Here is a 16,798-nt window from a genome sequence, read left to right as displayed (position 1 = left end):
ATAATGACAATCCTCTCAGAAGGAAAAAAGCTTTGTGAAAGGGAGACCTCTTATGTTGAAACTATTTCTAGCATTTCCACCCAGAAGAAGCATTCTCCCAATTTTCATCTTGTCCTCTCAAGATCATCAAATAAAAGCAAAATAACTGCAGATCCTGGAAAATGAACTAAATACAAAACATTTTTAGAGAAACCCAGCAGGTCAGGCAGCATCTGCTATGGCATTGAGTCATATCATGTTGCATTTCTGTAGTATTTTCTGTTTTTATACTTTTCAAGATCTTGTTAGTTTTAAGAATTTTAACTTTTCATTATTATAAAATCCAATGAATATAGGCTTAGTCTGTTCAATTTTGTTTTCAAACTATACTGTTTTGTATGAAATAGAGGGTGTTGAAGATTTGTAGGTAAATATAATTCTCTCATGAAAATTAGACATGAGCCAGAGGTTTTGCATTATAAGCAGCTAAAATTTCTACATGTTATATGTCTTAAGAAATACAGCAGCTTATTTCCTGTGTCACAATTATATGCCCTAATTCGTCAATATTTCATAATAGTGTAAAACCTGTCTCAGCATTTCAACATTTTCAGAGAAAAAAGAAACACTTGCATTTGAATAATACCTTTCACAATATTAGGGATTCCCAAACAATATTACTGCTAATATGAAGAATAATCATCATTGTGTATAGGCAATGCAATAATCACTTTTGATGCAACAATGTTCCACAAATAGCCATGAGTTCATGGTGATATGATCTGTTTTATTAATGTTTGATTGAAGAATAAATTTTGCCATAGGTACTGTGAAAGTTCCCTTGCTCCTTTTGTATTTTTTATATCCACCTGAAAAGGCATTGAAAATTTAGCGGCTGACTCAAAAGACAGCACCACTGACAGGCAACTTATGTTAGGTGTTACAATAGTTGTCAGCTTTGATCTTGCTATAGAATATGGTGTACTTGAACCCACAGCCTCTTGACTCAAGACAGCATGCTAACAGTAAACCAAATATCTAGCATTAACAGCATATCAGCTGTTTTTAATAATAGGGAAATGTATCTCTGTGACATGTCATTATACACGTAAAATCCCAACAATGATGACATTTTGCACAAGTCAGCAGGATTTCATGCTGTTTAAATTTGCACCTTCTCTGGCCCCCAATTTAAGTGAATCAATTAAATTGGCCTGTTCAGTCATTATTTGCTTGCTATATGTGGAAGCAAATATCTCTGTCTCTCTCCTCCTGCAACACCTTCCCCCCCCTCAAAAAACACCATTCCTTAATCTGCACTTTACTGGAAGCTTCCTTGATTTTTCCTGGAAAAAAAGCAACTTTTGTCAAACTCCTGTCTTGCACTCATAGAAATCCTGCAATGTAGAAGCAGGCCATTCGGCCCATTTCGGTCCATACCAATCCTGCAAAGAGCATCCCACCCAGATTCACTAGACCGTTCAATCCCTGTCACCCTGCATTTTTTTTCAACTAGTCTGCAATCCTTGGATACTATTGGCAATTTAGCATGACCAATTCATCTAACCTGCACATGTTTGAACTGTGGTAGGCAACCAGAGAAAACCCACGCAGACAAGGAGAATGTGCAAACTCGACAAGGGCAGTCGTCCGAGGGTGAAATCTAACCTGGGTCCCTGACGCTGTGAGGCAGCAATGCTAACCACTGAGACACTCTTCCATCCCATCAGTACAATTTTCAAGAAATAATATTAAGGAAAAATAGCATTTATACTGTATAGGGGAGAATGCTATTCCGTTGGCAAACGAACTCTGGTAGCATTGTTGCCATGGAGAATGTGCCAGTTAATGATGACTGACTGCTAAGTCAAGGCATTGCCCTGAGAAATGAATTAGGGAATGGCTGTTATTAATTTTTGTTGAATTGCAACAGATACAAAATAGGTGTACATTTTCTTTCTGTTTAAAAACTCCATCTGCCACTCGTCAGCCCATTGGTCCATCTGATCAAGGTCCTGTTGTACTCTGAGGTAACCTCCTTCGCTGTCCACTACACCTCCAATTTTAGTGTCATCTGCAAACTTACTAACTATACTTCCTATGTTCGCATCCAAATCACTTATATAAATGATGAAAAACAGTAGACCAGCACCGCTCCTCATGGTACACCGCTGGTCACAGGCCTCCAGTCGGCAAAGCAACCCACACTACCACTCTCTGCTACCTTCAAGCCAGTATCCTGGCAAGTCATAAAGAGCTGTCGAGTGTGGTTTAATTTAAATACTGCTGGTGGGATCATATAAGGACAGATTTGGCAAGTTAAAGAGCAATTACAGGTTAATGATAACCAGAGTGTGAACAAAGAGATTGTGCAATTGAAGTAGGGAAAAGTTATTAAAATGGCAGGATTTGAGATTCTTGAAAGCATAATTCATAAAAAGATAAATGGATTGGTAGCCATTATAGAGACACAACTGCACATTGACAAGTCTTGGGACCTTAATATTCTCAGGGAAAGTGAGGACAACAGATGCTGGAGATCAGCACTGTTGAGTTTATGACAGGAAGACAGGAGGCACTGGCAAAGCACAACGGGTCAGGCAGCATCTGAGGAGCAGGATTCCTGATGATGGGCTAATGCCCAAAATGTCGACACTCCTACTGCTCAGATGCCTCCAGACCTGTACTTTTACAGCGCCACACTTTTCAACCTTAATATTCTGGGTATTTAAAATTTTTGAAGGTCAGGAAGAAAGGCAACGGAGTTCGAATAGAACTGTTGATAAAGGCTGGAATTAGTATTGTAGTAGAAACAATCTTTGCTTGGAGAAAAAAAAATGTGGAATCAGTTCATGTGGAGATAAGGACTGAAGTCACTGGTGGGAATGGTTTATATACCCCCAATAGTAACACTAAAGGACAGACAATAAATCAAGAAAAAATGGGGGATTGTAGAAAAGGTACGGTTTTAATTATGATTTTAATTTTCTTATAAATTGGACAAATCAAATTAGGAAGCATAGCCTGGAGGATGAGTTTATAAAGTATATTCACGATAGTTTGTTAGCAAAATGCTTCCTGCAATCAACTAGGAACAGGTTATTTTAATATAGATAACATATATATAAAACCCTCCAGTAAGGAAGCAGGCCCTTCCGCCCAACAAGTCCACAGCAACCCTCTGAAGAATAATCCACCCAGACCCATTCCCCTACCCTATATTTACCCCTGACTAATGCACCTAATCTAGACATCCCTGAACACTATGGGCAATTTAACATGGCCAGTCCTCCTAACCTGCACATCTTTGGACTGTGGGAGGAAACCGGAGCAAACCCATGCAAACTCCACACAAACAATTGTCAGAGGGTGGAATTGAACCCACTGAGCTACCATGCCACCCCATTATTTACAGTAAGTAATGGTTGGTAGAAGGAAACATTTTCCGTCCAATTTGAGGGTGAGAAAACCGGATCTGAAGCTAGAACATTAACACTAAAGGAAATGTCAAAGGTAAGACGAATTAGCCAAAGTGAATTGGTAAAATCGATTCAAAGTTAAGGTAACAGTTTAGCAGTAATAGACATTTAAAGAGATACTTTTTTTTAAAAAAAAAAATACATTGCATTTATAAAAGACTACCTGGATGAATTTTTAATAAGTTACAGCATCAAATTGAAAGAAAAGCTGTACTGTGCTGTTAATATTAGTAATCTAAAGGATTGGGAAAATTTTAGAAGCCAGCAAATGAAGACTAAAAAAGAAGAGTAGAAGGTTGGAATATGCAAGTTATGATCCCAGCTGCTGGTACTACAGCACAAGTCAGTTGCTAGACTGAAACCTGGCTTGACTTTGCATAAATTTAATTTAATTTAGTTTATGCAATTAATTAACATGGTGCTTAGTCATTGAAATATGTTTACTTAAGCCTTGATGTTCTTTAACAACAGAACATGAGTTTGTTACATAAAGAAGGAAATAAAGCTAAATTGTATGGTGAAAAAAAAAATCTCATCACAAGCATCAAAATAAAGTTTCAACCTGTTTCCGAAAGTCATCTGTTAGAGATTCAACCACAGAGAAATATTACCTTTGCCGCAGCTATTAAAATCTAACATTTTCTAGTTTCTTTACCTTGGACTTTTTTTTTTAATCAGTGCCTTCTAGAATCTACTGATATGAACTGCTGTCAATTTTGATGAATTAAATTTCCTCTGTTCTAGCAATTTGAGGATTTATTGCCACAATCTCCTGGCTCAGAAGCTCCACAGACTGAAAATCACTCCATTGGGTGACTTGTTCCTCTGAACTTAGTCATTTCTCCTGGTAGGTTAGGAGAAGTTGTTCTACCTTATCAGAGCTCTGGGTTCTTTTGAACAAAGTCTTTGCTCTATTCTGATGTCAGAACTAAACTAGATCTCTAAATGTATTTATTCTTCCTGTCATAAACTCAACAGTATAAAGATTTCATCCATTAGCATCCTAAGCACTCTACTGTAATGATGTGCTGCCTTGGAGCTATTTTATTTAGGTTACTATTCCAAATTGATGATGTGATCTTTTCAAAAACAAAATCTTCGCAGAACTGATCCAAATCCATCTGCCTCCATTTTGAAATCCAGAAATATTTATACATGGAAGGAATGTTGAGCCATAGTTGTAATGTCACTGGACTAGTACTTTAGAACCTCAAGATAATGTTCTGGGGGCATGGGGTTCACATTTGTGAAATTTGTGTTTGATGAAATCTGAAATGAGAATAGAGAGCCTTCTGATAACCAAGATAAACACTGTTGATTCTTGTAAAAAACCTAGTTGGTTCACTAATGTCCTGTAGGGACAGAAATTTGCCATCCTTACATGGTCTGGCTCCAGGCTCTGAGTATGTGATCCCATACTCTTAACAATGCATTTGACTCTTAACCATACACTGAAATGACAGAAGTAGGCCACTCAATTCAGGAAATTTAGAGATAGACAATAAAGGCTGGCCCAGCTAGCAATGCTCATATCCCTGAATGAATTTAAAAAAAAATACACATTATTTACCACAAATGAGCAAGTAATACACTGCTTGGAAGTGTGGTGGAGATTGGTTGGTTGGGAGATTGAGGCTTTGGATGATTATTCACAGGGTTATAAGAAAAAGACAGATGGATGGTGACTGTCATAATGGTAAGAATGATGTGTGGATCTTAAGGAAACATAAACATTCTGGGAAGGTTTGACAGTGTAGATGCTGAAGGGATATTTCCCCTCACAAGGCAATCTGGCTCAGTATCAGAATAATTTAGGAAAGAGATGGGGTAATTTCTTGTCTCGGGGTCTTTTAATTTTTGACATTGTTTTACTCTTGGCTGCAGAGGCTGGGTTAGACAGATTTTTGAAATAATGAGCAATTCAGACATTTCGGGGAATAGATAAAGCGGCAGAACGGCCTGCTTTTGTAATGCTGAGTGAAGGCTGACTGAGGGCTCTTATCATCAACAAGAACTTCAGTTGAAAAACACACCTTTATTTCCAGTCAAGTTGCATGTAATCCTTTATAGGCGAATTAAAATTTCCCATGGCAGCACCTGCTCCAACTTGTTTGCAACGATCTGATCATCAGAAATACATGACTTGGTTAATATTTACTACTTTCATGGGATATATCACTGGATGTGAGCATTGTTTTCCCGTCCTTAATTACTCTTTAGAAGGTGGTGTTGCACTGTCATCTTGAAGTACTGCAGTTCATGAGAGCTAGGTACACCCACAGTGCTAAGTTCCAGGATTTTAGCCCCATGGATAGCACAAGTAAACAATGTGTGTGACTTAAATTATTTTCAGTATTTTAATTTATGTAGTCAATTATATAGTTATTTCCCACATACTTTGTGAATAAAGTCTTCAAACGTTTGTAACAAGGCCTCTTCTGGAGTAGTGTCCAGTTCTAGTTGCCCAGTTCTAGGAAGGATATTATTAAGCTGGAGAGAGTTCAGAGGAGATTTACCAGGATGTTGCAGAGTATGGAGGGTCAAATTATAAAGAAAGGTTGGAACTTTTTTCACTGGAGAATAGGCAATTGAGAGGTGACCTTATATAAATTTATAAAATCATGAGATGTACAGATAGGGTTAATGGTACGTGTCTTTTCCCTAGGATGGGGGATTTCTAGATTACGGGGCATATTTTTAAGGTGAGAGGAGAGAGATTTAATAAAGACAATGGGGACAGTTTAGTTACACTGTGGTTCACGTGTGGAATGAAGTTCTGAAGGAAGTGGTGGATGCGGGTATAATTACAATATTTAAAAGACATTTGGATAAGTACATGGTTAGGAAAGGTTTGGAGGGATGTGGACTAGGAGCAGGCAGGTGGGACTAGTTTAATTTGGGATTATGTTCAGCATGGACTGGTTGGACTGAAGGATCTGTTTCCATTCCATACGATTCTGACTGTAACTACACTGCAAAAAGTCAATATTATAATTGGAGTATATTGTATATTTTTCTGGAGTGATTGAATCTCACAAGCTATTTGTTTGAGAGAAATTACATGAATATTACTTGCCATATAGCTTATGGATACAGTTCTTTGAAATGTCACATTTCCTGTGTTTTTGGGGAAAAACAAATCCATAGATGGGCACAAATATAGACCATTTACGATCATAGATCCTTAAGAAACTTCTATTCCTTCAAAGCTCATTTTATCCTGATTTTGGTGTATTTCTTTAAAGTTCCTCATTTAACTTTTTCTACTTTTATACAGTAGTTAGTCACTGTGCTATAATCATTCTTTATGTCGCCTTTATACAACTTTAGGGCTAAATGATCTTGTACCACAGGGATTACAATTATAAACAATTGTTTGGGTGATATCTGGCATCATAAGGATATTGCAGACTTGCACTTATTAACAGGCAGTACTTTCGGACAGTTTTTTGGCGACATAAAGGAAGAGACTTTAGACTACAGAATCCAGAAACAAGAAATCCTCTGAAGTATGTAATCAACATAAGAGGTTCATGATTCAAAGTTTGTGCGAAGATTTGTAGCTCGGGTGCTCGTTGTTGTGGTTCTGTTCGCCGAGCTGGAAGTTTTTGTTGCAAACGTTTCGTCCCCTGGCTAGGCGACATCATCAGTGCTTGGGAGCCTCCTGCGAAGCGCTTCTTTGATGTTTCCTCCGGTGTTTATAGTGGTCTGTCCCTGCCGCTTCCGGTTGTCAGTTTCAGCTGTCCGCTGTAGTGGTTAGTATATTGGGTCCAGGTCGATGTGTTTGTTGATGGAGTTTGTGGATGAATGCCATGCCTCTAGGAATTCCCTGGCTGTTCTCTGTCTGGCTTGCCCTATGATAGTAGCGTTGTCCCAGTCGAATTCATGTTGCTTGTTGTCTGCGTGTGTGGCTACTAAGGATAGCTGGTCGTGTCGTTTCATGGCTAGTTGGTGTTCATGTATGCGGATTGTTAGCTGTCTTCCTGTTTGTCCTATATAGTGTTTAGTGCAGTCCTTGCATGGTATTTTGTACACTACATTCGTCTTGCTCATGTTGGGTATCGGTACTCACCAGAACGAAGGACCCGATACCCAACATGAGCAAGACGAATGTAGTGTACAAAATACCATGCAAGGACTGCACTAAACACTATATAGGACAAACAGGAAGACAGCTAACAATCCGCATACATGAACATCAACTAGCCACGAAAAGACACGACCAGCTATCCTTAGTAGCCACACACGCAGACAACAAGCAACATGAATTCGACCTGGACCCAATATACCAACCACTACAGCGGACAGCTGAAACTGACAACCGGAAGCGGCAGGGACAGACCACTATAAACACCAGAGGAAACATCAAAGAAGCGCTTCGCAGGAGGCTCCCAAACACTGATGATGTTGCCTAGCCAGGGGACGAAACGTTTGCAACAAAAACTTCCAGCTCGGCGAACAGAACCACAACAGGTTCGTGATATTTCACGGCCACACAGATATAAACCACACTAGTATAATCTATAGTCAATGTTTCATCCTGATCACAGCAATCAAATTATGCAAAATTTGAAATAGTAATTGACGAGTAGAAAAAGTGAAATATTTTGAGGTTGTGAAGCTAGAGCACATCTTACTTCTCTGGATACAAGGAATTTGTTTCTTTTAAGCAGTGTTTAAGACATGTCAGCTTTATGATAGATCAAGGAAGGACACGATTTCGAGTGTAACTGAAGGATTGGTGCTTCAAAATAAACTGGATAACTTTGTCCTTGTTTGCATGTTTAAATAAAGTGAACATAGACTACAGTTGCAGCCAGGGATATACTCCCAGGGCTTCATTGAAGAACTAATGCAACTATAACTGGCTGAATGGCCACCTGTGTTGCATGATTCAATGAACCAATTTGCTTATTTCACCAATCTTGTTTGTCTCTTCAAGAGGAAACAATAGCCCAATATTAACTATTGAACTGTATGAATTTGTTAACTTCTTGATTCGTTTTCTGGCCCACAGATAAGAGGGAACATTGATGACAGGTAGCTATAGCCAAGTGATCCTTAAACTGTTCTTAATGATTCCTAGTGAAGAGAGTCCCACTGAATAATGGTCAACAGTGCTGGGTGAAATTTGGTCTGAGGGAGGTCAAAGGCATTCTTGAAGGGACTGGGAGAATTGCCATTCCTCTTGGGCCACGTACAGTTACTTAGAGGGGTAGACATCCCCTCATTCATTTCACTGTAGACTTTCCTAAAGAAACCTTTATATACCAGAAGTTTAAATCAGACCTTCAATTCCAGTATGGGAGCCTGACTTTAAATAATTAAGTATCCTGATTCTACAAGGAGGGGCACACAGCCAAATAGCTGCTGCCGTAAAATACAAGGAGTAGGCCGTTAGTGGCAGGTGAATATCACATCCCTATTTCACTTTGGATCATTTCTCACTGGTTATGGGCGTTAATATTCAAGTGGGAGATAGCACGGGGCAGGGTGACACTAGGCACATGGACACACAAGATGACTGCTGAACCATAAGTTGGCCATTTGACACACAAGATGGCCACTGGACCACAATTTGGAGAGCGACAGCAGAGCAAACACACAAACTGCCTGGGGCCACCAGAATGCCAGCATAATGCACTCACAACCTAATTGATTAGTTTAAGGTGGGTGGGAGAGAGAATACACATGAATAGCGTATACTGCCCACTGGAGTGTCTGGGTCCAGCCAACACCTTTGATAGAAAGTTTGCTAGCAGTTTGATATGGACTCAAAACAAAGTGCTAATAGCCAGGCTGCAGTAATTGTCCTTCTCCAAAAGAGAGATTAGCACCCAATAACACAGTAATGGAATTCCGCACAGACATTGAAACTGACAACGATCGTGCTGAAATTAACAAAGGCTGCATTGGAACTGACAATGACTGCATAGAAACTATCAACGATTCTGCAATGTTTACAACAAACAAACTATGTTACAGAGACAATAACCTTATCACTGACCTATTATATCAGAAAATGTATAAAAGTATCTTGACATGTGCCATGGGTTGAGAGAAGACTCGCAGCTGACCACCGTCCTGTTGATGTCTTTCTCTCCCTGGAGCTCCGATATCACCTTGTACAATAAACTCTGTCATTGAACCCCGACTCTGACTCCGATGCTGGTGATTTTCCCGTCAACAATATCAAACCTGCTTTGTCTTTACAAGGAACAATTAGCCTGATAACCACAGGCCAATATCACTACTGCAAATTGTAAAAAAAAACTAATAATAACTCATTGGAATATTTTTCATTGGGTCCTAATTGGTCACCACCATGACTTCAGTGTACATGGGGAAATATAGAAACTTGGATCACTGTTTTTGGTACTTGTAGTAATATTGCTGAATGAGTCAGCCATGCAGTCTTTCGCAGAAGTTTACATGGCTCAACACTGCTCTTAGTCTTAATCAGGTTGATGATCATAGAAGAAAAAGAAGACTCTGATATGTTGAATGTACCTAGTATGAGATACTATTAATAGATTCAGGAACAATTTTCATGTCCACATGCTGATAATATGCATTTGAGAAAAGAAAATGTGTAGTATCTACAAGATGCAATGCAGAAATTTACAAAGGCTTCTTGAACAGCATCTTCCAAATCCATGACCTGTACTATCTAAAAAGACAGGAGCAGCAGATAACATGATGATAACAGCACCTGCAAATGCTGTCCAAGCCACTCACTAACCTGACTTGGATATATATCACTACTCCTTCAGCGTCTCTGGTCAAAATTCTAGAACACTTTCCTGAACAGCATTGTGGGTGTACCTACACCAAATTGTCTGCAGCAGTTCAATTAGGCAGCTCATTAGCCCCTTCTCAAGGCAACTAGGGATGAGCAATAAATGTTGGGCGAACCACTGATGTCCACATCCTGTGAGTGTATTAAAAAATCAGGGGTGGCACGGTGCCTCAGTGATTAACATTGCTTGCACTGCTAAGGACCAGGTACAATTCCAGCCTTGGATGACCGTTTGTGTCGAGTTTGCACATTGTCCCCTTGTCTGTGTGGGTTTCTGCCATGTGCTACAGCTTCTCCCCACAGTACAATGATATACAGGTTGGGTGGATTGGCCATGCTAAATTGTCTGTAGTGTCCAGGGGTATGCAAGTTAGATGGACTAGCTATGGTAATTGTGGGGTTATGGGGATAGGGCAGGGCACTGGGGCTGTGCACAGGTCTGGGCAGGATGCTGTTTGTAGGGTCGGTGTGGACCCGATGGGCCAAATGTCATCTTTCCATCCTGTAGAGATTTTGTGATTCTAAACTTTTAATGCTTTTATGAAAAATGACAAAATGGACATAGTTATAGAGTCATAGAGATGTACAGCATAGAAACAGACCCTTCGGCCCAACATGCCGACCAGATATCCCAACCCAATCTAGTCCCACCTTCCAGCACCCGGCTCATATCCCTCCAAACCCTTCCTATTCATATACCCATCCAAATGCCTCTTAAGTGTTACAATTGTACCAGCCTCCACCACTTCCTCTGGCAGCTCATTCCATGCACGTACCACCCTCTGTGTGAAAATGTTGCCCCTTATGTCCCTTGTATATCTTTCCCCTCTTACCCTAAACCTATGCCCTCTAGTTCTGGACTCCCCAACCCTAGGAAAAAAAATTTGTCTGTTTATCCTATCCATGCCCCTCATAATTTTGTAAACCTCTAAGGTCACTCCTCAGCCTCCTACGCTGCAGGGAAAACAGCCCCAGCCTGTTCAGTCTCTCCCTATAGCTCAAATCCTCCAACCCTGGCAACATCCTTGTAAGTCTTTTCTGAACCCTTTCAAGTTTCACAACATCTTTCCGATAGGAAGGAGACCAGAATTGCACGCAATATTCCAACAGTGGCCTAACCAATGTCCTGTACAGTTGCAATTGACCTCCCAACTCCTGGACTCAATACTCTGACCAATAAAGGAAAGCATACCAAACGCCCTCTTCACTATCCTATCTACCTGCGACTCCACTTTCAAGGAGCTATGAACCTGCACTCCAACATATTTGGGTAGATTTACTGGTTAACAGTAAAATTAAGTAAACTTGAACCTCCTGTAATTTTCATGATTTGTCTAAGTTCATCTATATTTGCTGCCATATGTTCCAAATGTTATATTCATCTAAGTTGGTCAATATTAAATTTGTATTATATGACAGCAAATATAGAACAAATTGTTGGAAAGTTTCTTGTCAGTATATTTCATATTGCAGTTTTGGTATGCTTTAATTCTTTTTGGTAGCATTTAGAAGGGCCACTGCAAGAAATGTTTCGTAGATCTCAGCTATGTTAAAGCTGAAAATGTGTTGCTGGAAAAACGCAGCAGGTCAGGCAGCATCCAAGGAACAGGAGAATCGACGTTTCGGGCACAAGCCCTTCTTCTTTCCTGAAGAAGGGCTTGTGCCCGAAACGTCGATTCTCCTGTTCCTTGGATGCTGCCTGACCTGCGCTTTTCCAGCAACACATTTTCAGCTCTGATCTCCAGCATCTGCAGTCCTCACTTTCTCCTCAGCTATGTTAAAAGCTTGTTCAATTTCAAACAGTACTAAGTTTTGATGAAAACAGTTTTTCTTTATTTTAGACAAATATTTATCTATTATATTCCAGAAAGTATTATGTTCACTTATTTTATAACCATAGGAGATGTTAACCTGATCTGAACCATTTATGAAGCCTTTTTTAATGTTAGATTTCATACTTTAGATATGCTGTTTTGACCTCCCTTTAGAAAAATTAAAAATATTGCCATTTACTAGTTTCCATTCCAACCATTTGAAATATTCTTGAAATCAGCTTCAATTTCAATTGAAATTAAAAACTGTTAATTACTGTCAGTTTGCTTTAAAGAAGTTGCAGCTTTTGAGAAGGCAAGCTGAACAACAATTAGAACTGCAATATTTTAAATGCTGTGAATGATTTGGACTATAAAGAATTTATAGATCTTGACATTGAATCATTAGCCTGTTCATCAATGAAAATTCTCAAGACTCAAATACATTTTTTTTTGTAGATCTCAAACAAGAGGCCCAACAATAGTACCCCTCCAACTACACAGTTAACAAAGATAAAGTTTCCTGGACCTACAGCAGTAGTGAAGAAAGAAAAGCGTCAGAGTTCTTCCAGGTTCAATATCAGTAACAACAGGGAGCTGCAAAAATTACCACCTTTGAAAGGTATTTCTTCTGTTCAGTCTTCTATGTTTAATTCTGAAGACATCAACTTCTTACATTTCCTGTAATGTACATGAAAAATCAGAAATTATTTCTGTTACCTGTGTGAATTGCCATGTTGCTGGTTTTCTGTATGCTGCTTCATTTGTTTGTAACCTCCTTTTCTCTCTTTATTCCACCATGGCTCATGATGATAGAAATCTCACCTGATTCAAAAGGCAGCAAATTCAAGCTCCACGCCCAAAGACTCAAACTTAAACATAATCCAAACTGTATGGCCCTTGAGAAAATGCTGCCCTAGTATTGGACATTTCAACTCTGGGGCAGAAGATTCTGACCATCAACCCTATCTTCACATCTCTTAATTTTGCCGTCTCTCTTCAGTCTCCACCATCCAGAGTTTTTATTGCCTAGTTTTATAGCTCTAATCCACGCAGCATCCTGGTAAACCTCTTCTGCATTTTCTCCTTTTTACATTTCATCGTACCATATGGTTACTATTGTGGTGCTCACATCCTGGCTGCCTGAAGTTGGATCAACCTTCTCCTTTGTCCTGGTTTCATAATTAATTACCAGACCCACCCTTGTTTTCCTAGATTATTTTCTAGGGGGGATTCTGACAACATCAGGTTATAGTCCAAGGCTAGCTTTCAGAGCGCTGCTCCTTCATCAGGTAGTTGCGGAGAATCAGGTCATGATCGCAGAATTTATAGCCAAAGTAGTTCAGTGTCATGGAGATGTGATACATTAAACAATTTTAGATCAAATCGTTCATCTTTTAGAATGGGATATGCTGGTTTCTGTTCTTTGATATGTAAATCCCAGAACTTCCGCTTTCCAAACAATATGTTTGAAAAGTTAAAAATCACACAATACCAGGTTAGTGTCCAACAGGTTTTTATTTGGAAGCTCTAGTTTTCAGAGTGCTGCTCCTTCATCAGGTGGTTGTGGAGTATAAGATTGTAAGACACGGAATTTATAGCAAAAGTTTACACACAGATGAAACTGAAATGATATATTGAAAAGACCTGGATTGTTTAAGTCTCTCATCTTTTAAAATGGCCATGTTTGTTTCAGTTCATTCTTGTGTAAATCCCAGAAATTTTTTTAAAAGTTATATTCTCAAGTGAACTTTAACAATAGGTGCCATGTCGTCTCAGATAATCCTTTAAAGAATTAAAAATCACACAAGACCAAGTTATAGTCCAACAGGTTTAATTGGAAGCGCTACTCCTTCATCCGGGTGTCCACAACCACCTGATGAAGGAACAGGGCTCTGAAAGCTAGTGCTTCCAATTAAACCTGTTGGACTATAGCCTGGTTTTGTGTGATTTTTATCTTTCTACACCCCAGTCCAACACCGGCACCTCCACACCATTTGAAGGGGGGTGTGTGTGTGTGTGTATCTTTCTGTCTGTCTGTGTGGGGTGGGGGCATTGAGTGTTAAGGGATAGAAGTCTGTGAGTGGGTGTGAGTGTGGCTGTGTATGTGTGAGCATATGGCAGGGTCTGTGTGAGTGTATGGGTCTGTAGAAGTGTGTGTAGTGCAGTGGAGTCACTTGTAGTGTGACATGAATCCAAGGTCTGGTTTGGGGTTCATGTCACACTACAAGTGACTCCACGCACTACATGCGCGCACACACATCTATAGACCCATACACACCTGCAGACCCCCTCTCATATGCTCACACATACACTTCCATACTCTCACCCACACATGCACCCTCTCACAGACTTATGCCCCTTTGCACTCATACTCACACACATATACACACACACTCTCACACTCGTACCCCCCTCCCCGCGTGTGTGTGCGCGCGCGCACACACACACGTTTGTGGGGTGAATTTGTACTTGCAGAATTATTTTATTTTGCTCAAAAACTGTATAAACCCATGTAAGGTTCTGTACATCCCCTTTTTTAGAAATGGAATCAGTTTGAACATTGGGGCACAGACAACTTCACGCAGGGCACCTCACACCTTCAATGCATTATCTGAGACGGCATGGCACTTATTGTTAAAGTTCACTTGGGAATGTAACTTTTTAAAAAAAAGTTCTGGGATTTACAGATGAAAGAACTGAAACCAACATTGACATTCTAAAAGATGAGAGACTTAACAATCTTGTACTCCACAGCCACCTGATGAAGGAGGTAGCGCTCTGAAAGCTAGTGTTTCCAAATAAACCTATTGGGCTATAACCCGGTGTTGTGATTTTTAACTTGGTACACCCAAGTCCAACATCGGCACCTCCAAATAGGTGTGAAGTCTGTCTGTGTCTCTCTCTCTCTCTCTTTCTCACACTCACTCTGTCGCTGCTATACATGCATGCATATAGGTTTATGGGGTCAACTTGTTTTTCCAGATTTACATTTTATTTTGCTCAAAGACTGCATGAATCCATGTAAAACTGTGCAGAGGACTTGTCAATCTGACTCGACATTGGGACACAGACAGACTTCACACCTATTGTTACAAAAGTTGGGCTATCTTGAGAATCCAATTTAAAAGAAGTTCTGGGATTTACATATCCAACAACAGAAACCAGCATATCCCATTCTAAAAGAAGAAAGATTTGATCTGAAATTGTTTAATGTATCACATCTCCATAACAGTGGACTAATTTGGCTATACATTCTGTGATCATGATCTGATTCTCCACAACCACCTGATAAAGGAGCGGTGCTCCAAAAGCTAGTGCTTCCAAATAAATCTGTTGGACTATAACCTGGTGTTGTGTGATTTTTAACTTTGTCCACCCCAGTCCAACACCGGCACCACCAAGTTCAGGGAGATTCAGCATGGTAATACCATTGAATGACAAAGGATGATGGTGAAACTTTCTCCTGTTCAAAATGATCAATGCCTGGAGCTCACATAGCTGGACATCAACGGCTTCAGTGTCTGAGGAGCCGCAGATGGTGCTGAATGTTGGACAATGATGAATCAACATCCCTACTTTTGACTTTATGTTGGAGGGAAGATCATTGAAGCAGCTCAAAGTGTTTGGAATTCCTGAGGAATTCCTGTGATGATTATCCTGTAACTTAGATTATTGATCTCCAATAATCACAAGCCTCCATTGTGTTAGTTATGTATTGATTGCAAGAAGATAAGTGCTTGGATCTAAATATTCAGGAATAGATGACTTTGAAAGGACAGGCAGGAAGGAGAGGGTAGGAGCAAATTACTGCAGTTGCTGGAACCTGTATTGGAAACAAAAATTGCAGGATATCACAGCGGTCAGGCAGCACCCATGGAGAGAAAGCAAGTTAATGTTTCAAGTCTAGATGACTCTTCATTAGAATTGAAATGAAGTGTACAGAGAGCAGCATTTATGCAATAGTTAGAGGAGGTAGGTGGTGGTTGGAGCGCAAGGGACGAAAGGATGTTGTTAGTTCATATTATGTGATTGGAATGTGAGAATGACAACAAAAGTGTGTCTAACTACCAGATTGGAAAGAACAAATAGTCGCACGGGAGGAAAATGTCATCTTAAAAATAGGCACTTTACAAACTTTTTTTTTAATGCAGGTAGGAGCCTGGACACACTCCGGGATGGTAGTGGAGGCAGATAGAATAGGGGCATTTAAGGGACTTTTAGATAAGCACATGAATGTGCAAGAAATAGATGGATATGGACTAAAGGCAGAAAGAATTAGTTTAATTTGGCATCATGTTCAGCACAACATCATGGGCTGAAGAACCCATTCCTGTGCAGCACTGTTCTATGTTCTAAAATAATGCATACACTGGGCAAAGGTTAGTTGTTAATTCACAGGATTGGGAAAGTTTTTAAAGAGGAACAAAAATAATAGAGGGAATAAGTAAACTTTTAAGGTGAACTTGCAAGTAATATAAAAATAGATAGTAAAATCTAAATATGTAAAAAGAGAAAGCCTAAAGTGAACCTAGGCCTTTTAGAAACTGAGGTTCAGGAAATAATAATGGAGCCAGGAAATGGCAGAGAAGTTAACTAAATACTTTGCATCAGTCTTCACAGTAGAATGCATGATTGCCAATCAAAAAATACCAAATCAAGTGGCAAAATGGGGTCTGGGTGAGAGGAAATAGAAAAGAATATAGAATATCCTTTTATTGTTATTAATA

At 39.6% G+C, this 16,798-nt stretch overlaps 1 protein-coding gene across 4 annotated transcripts in view; it reads left to right on the top strand.

The window, feature by feature from the left end:
• The window catches only part of ppp2r5ca (protein phosphatase 2, regulatory subunit B', gamma a), a 179,153-nt gene that overhangs the window by 37,841 nt on the left and 124,514 nt on the right, over window positions 1-16,798 (top strand). For all 4 annotated transcript variants that reach the window (XM_043697390.2, XM_087989769.1, XM_043697388.2 and 1 more), the window contains exon 3: window positions 12,528-12,690. In XM_043697390.2, the coding sequence (XP_043553325.1) occupies window positions 12,528-12,690 (163 nt within the window). The remainder of the gene's footprint in view (window positions 1-12,527; window positions 12,691-16,798) is intronic.

Source organism: Chiloscyllium plagiosum, unplaced genomic scaffold, assembly GCF_037043375.1.
Source record: "Chiloscyllium plagiosum isolate Xiang-an unplaced genomic scaffold, Cpla_swu_hap1 HiC_scaffold_8, whole genome shotgun sequence".
Classification (NCBI taxonomy): domain Eukaryota; kingdom Metazoa; phylum Chordata; class Chondrichthyes; order Orectolobiformes; family Hemiscylliidae; genus Chiloscyllium; species Chiloscyllium plagiosum.
This window is presented reverse-complemented; position numbering and strand designations above follow the sequence as displayed.